Source organism: Vigna radiata, chromosome 4 (genome assembly GCF_000741045.1).
Source record: "Vigna radiata var. radiata cultivar VC1973A chromosome 4, Vradiata_ver6, whole genome shotgun sequence".
NCBI classification, from domain to species: domain Eukaryota; kingdom Viridiplantae; phylum Streptophyta; class Magnoliopsida; order Fabales; family Fabaceae; genus Vigna; species Vigna radiata.
In genome coordinates this window covers 17,655,322-17,660,067 of record NC_028354.1, presented here as the reverse complement: position 1 = coordinate 17,660,067, position 4,746 = coordinate 17,655,322, and the positions used below count along the sequence as shown (strand labels likewise).

The 4,746-nt window shown below is 28.2% G+C and overlaps 1 protein-coding gene across 1 annotated transcript; it reads left to right on the top strand.

Annotated features, from left to right (window-relative positions):
- The first annotated feature begins 109 nt into the window (after positions 1–109).
- On the top strand, positions 110–1,252 carry LOC106758748 (transcription factor MYB90). The gene is made up of 3 exons (XM_014641726.2): positions 110–233; positions 343–472; positions 684–1,252. The coding sequence occupies exons 1-3, from the start codon at positions 110–112 to the stop codon at positions 1,129–1,131; spliced, it is 702 nt and encodes a 233-aa protein (XP_014497212.1). The 3' UTR covers positions 1,132–1,252.
- Positions 1,253–4,746: the final 3,494 nt, after the last annotated feature.

Sequence of the window (4,746 nt, the reverse complement as noted above, 5' to 3'; positions counted from 1 at the left end):
ATATATATATATATATATATATATATATATATATATATCGTCAGTGCTTTGAGCAAAACGTTTGCTCACCATGTATCAAGTTATGACTAGTGTGAAAGCAGCATGTGTGATGATGGAAGGAAGATTATCAGGTGTGAGGAAAGGAGCATGGAGTCAAACTGAAGATGAGCTTCTCAGAGAATGCGTGCAACTCTATGGCGAAGGAAAGTGGCATCTTGTTCCTCAAAGAGCAGGTTTTTATGTTATCCTATTCCTCTTTTCTGTACATAACATCCTCCTAAGTTGTCATATATAATAAACATATTTATGAGTCATATGTTGTTATGTTTTGTACACACGTAGGGTTGAACAGATGCAGGAAGAGTTGTAGACTGAGATGGTTGAACTATTTGAAACCAAATATCAAGAGAGGGGATTTCGGTGAAGACGAGGTCGATTTGATGATCAGATTGCATAAGCTATTGGGGAACAGGTTTCTATCTGCTGCAGTATTATATAGAATACGTTTAGTTTTCATACAGAGTTATGCCATGCATTGATAATATATATATATATATATATATATATATATATATATATATATATATATATATATATATATATATATATATATATATATATGATGTTTACTTTTGCATGGAAAAATAATAGCAATCATAAAAAGAAAAGTTTGTTGGATGCAGATGGTCTCTGATTGCAGGAAGACTTCCGGGAAGAACTTCAAACGATGTGAAGAATTACTGGAACACCAACGTGCGTCGCAAAGTACAATCTCACAACAGAGATGAGGAGAACAACAACAACAACAACGTCAAAGAATCCGAAAGAACTTGGAAACCCCACCAAGTTATAAAGCCTGTGCCTCGAGCTTTGACAAAAGCATCGTCCATGGTGCATGGGAAATCGATGAGCAGTTCGAAAGTTGGTGTTAGTGAAGGAGTTTCAGCAGGGTGTGAGAATTGGTGGGAAACTCTGTTAGATGATAAGGAAGACAACATTACGGTTAACAACAGCACGTGCTTCCCTGTTGGGAAAGATGGATCATTTGAGCTTTGGAATGAAGAACTTGACTCCATTGCTTCTGAATTTTTTGCAGAAGCTGAAACATGGAGCGACTTTTTTCTTAATTAAGCTACCGCATTCGCCATCTTTCCTCTCTTTCTTTCCATAGGAAGGGATTTCAATTTGTAATAAGTTCAAGTTTAGGATTTTATTTACTTTAGAAAGTAAGTTCTTGCCGGGTTAAGAAAATAAAAACAAGAAATATTTTTTTTTTTTAAATTATGGAAGAATGATGCCTAAATGCATTTTTATGAATATAAAAATTGGTTACTAATATATTAATTAATGACCAATTTAAACCTTTTTTTTCTCTAGTAAAAAAACATTAATAGTCAATGTTAGTCATTAGTTTAGAGTTTAATTGATTATTAATTATAATTTTTGTTATGATAGTGATTATTTTAGAAATAATCATTTTTAGGTTATAAAATTATTATTTAAATTAATCAGTGATTAATTATTTTTTATCTTTAAAATTGGTTGGTAAGATTTTCTTAAAATAATTCTCAATTGATATATAAGTTCATCTATTGAAATAATTCAAAATACATATTTTCATGGAAAATATCAAATACAAATTATAAATTTTATTAAACATGACATCTTGCAAAATATACATTATAAGTTTTACATATAAAACTACTACGTTATCTCAAACTAGTTTTTAAGTATTATCTCACTTATTTTCTACTGTCTAATATGTATATTCAAATAACTTTTTAGACTAAAATTTATATACAAAGTTATATTAAATCTACCAAATTAACACTGGTAAGATTTTTTAAAGCTACAAACTTATTCCAACAGGTAGGTTAGAAAAAAATATGACAACGATTATTTTGCACAATAAGTATTGGTTATATAGCCGAAACATATTAAATCAAAAGAAAAAGAAAAGAATTTTAACATCATTATAAACAAAAGCAAAATGGTGAATATTTTGCTTTGGTTAAAAGAAAGTCAAAGTACTAAATTGAAAATAAAAAATAAAAAGAAATGGTTATTTAGTTTCGGTTTTGCTGAGGTCATATATTTTTTTATTTAAAATAATTGTTTACTTTTAATATATTTGACCTCAGTTATTATGAGAACAGGTGTCAAAAACTCAAAAAATTAAATAATTATTATAAATTAGAAAAGGTATATGGCTTCAATTATGAGCGGAACAAAGACCAAATTCTTTTTTTGCTTCGATTGTGAGATAGTCGATGTCATATAATTTTTTTATTTAAAATAATTATTTAATTTTTAGAATATTTGACATCGATTCTTATCATAATCAAGATAAAATCTCTTTTCTACTTCGATTATGAGAATAACATAGACCATAAGTTGTTGTTTTCTTTTATATTTTTTTTTTCTAGAATATTTGGCTTCGGTTATGACCTAAACCAAAATTAAATTCCTATTTTTGTTTTAGTTTTTTCTTCAATATTGATTATAATTGATGCTTTAGTGTTGATGACTTTTTAAAATATTGTTCTTGTTTTTGTTTCAACCTACATATATAAACTACAGAAAATCCAGAAAAGAATCCGAAGAATAATGAACAAAAACAAAATATGATATTCATATTAGCCAAAATCTATATAATTGTAAATGTGTTAAATGCTTACAAATTACTATATCCTTATAATAATTATATACTATTATACATTTCTATTAGATATTTTGCACAAGTTTTTCTTAAATAATGAATAGAATTACCGGGAATTGGGTTATAATTCTTGAATTTCTGCACAAAAGACAAAGATTTCAATTAATATATAGAAATACAAAGTTGCAAAGTATTTTATTCAATACAATTATTACCACTTCCTAGCTACTTATAATACAGATACAAATAATGGTTGTCATCCTATGCATTACATAGTAATTATACTCATATGAACCAATTTTTCTATTATGCTAAAATATATCATCATAATTATAAATAATTGAAGAAGATCGGTAGAATAAAATAGTTATAAATGTATGGACTAAATATCCAAGCCTTGAAGGCCAACCAAACAAGTTTTTTAGTCTTAGTAGTTGATTTTCCTAATAACATATAAGTCCTATAATTGAACTATGAAAAATGGAATGTTTAAGGATACACTTATATAATAAAAAAAGTTCATAATTGAGATAAGAGTAAGTTCCAACCAAGGAACTCCTCTCGAAAACTTTATCAGCTAAGAATGAGTTCCAACCAAGGAATTCTTCCTGAAAACTCCATTGGATAAGAGTAAGTTCCAACTAAAAAGCCTTCTTGGTCGAACTAAAACATTTAACTAAGGGCAAGTTCCTACGAATGAACTCCTTTCGAAAAATCTATCAGCTAAGAACAAATTTCAACCAAGGAACCCCTCCTGGTCGAACTATAACATTCAGCTTACATAAGCATCAGGTACTTTTTTTGTTTTCAAACCCCTTTGTCCCTTCAATTATAGGTACTTAGGCTTGGGGGACTAGTGTATTATACACATCCTTCTAGTCAATAAGTAAGATTGACTGGCAAACTAACTGGCTGACTGACTGGTAGGCTAACTAACTAACTGACAGGCCAATCGTCCTAATCGACTAACGGACTGACCGACCAACATGCAAGACCAACTGATTGTGTCTAAATTAATATTTAGTCAATGATAACCACAAATCAACCAACTAATGTTGATTAAGATACGAATAAACCATAATTAGACCAACAAAAAAGTAAAAGCTCATAACACTAACTATGGATAAAAGTCTAAAATATGGTTATTGAGACATACATCACTATACTTAATACCCTTTCCATCAATCACCTACTAATTTTAGTATCAAAATACGTTTTATAAATATCATCCAAACAATGTTGGACGAGCAAAAAACCTTGAAGACCAAACGAATAAAAGACAGGAAAAAAAAAAAACTATCCAAAAATTAGTAGTACCTGTTCTTACCGAATCATAGTTGAAATTGTAATGCAATTTCAGAAAGCTTCGTTTTCTAAAACATTTTTAATTTCAGGTGCTTGAACCATGTTTTGAAGTTTTGCCTAAAGTGCAAACGGTTGTTTAGGATTTGAAATTAAACTGCAAATGTCACATGTCACTTTTTGTAAAAAGCTTTTAAGAAACAATTTAACAATATCTTACGTCAAAAGTTTAAGCTCATTATAGCACTTATATTAATAAAGTAATAGAGAAAAAAATCTAAACTTTTTGGAATAATTAGATCTTCTATAACTACATCTCTTATTGATTAAAAATGAATATTCAAAATGATTTAAAATAATAAAATTAAAATTAGTATCCTAACACATAAAATAAGCTAGTATTAACATCATGCAATGCAGAGACTTTGATAAAAAGAAAATTTATTAAATATATTGATATAACCAACTGATATGAGGGGATGAAATTAAACCATTAGAAATGCATTTTCTTCTAGATCTAATCTTATCATAATAAAAATTATGTAGCTATACATTGAAAATCTTATATATAATTTAACCTATGTTAAAACCGTTGCTTTTTGTATAGAGAGAAACAACCGTAAAAGATCGTAGAATGAAGTGAATCTAAAAGTTGTAATATTCAGATGCATTTAGCAAATTATTCTTATCGTGATTTAATTACATATAATATGAAATCAACCATTATATGCATCAGCAAAAAGTCTGAACCTTTTAAGTACATGACCAACAGATAAGTATTTTAT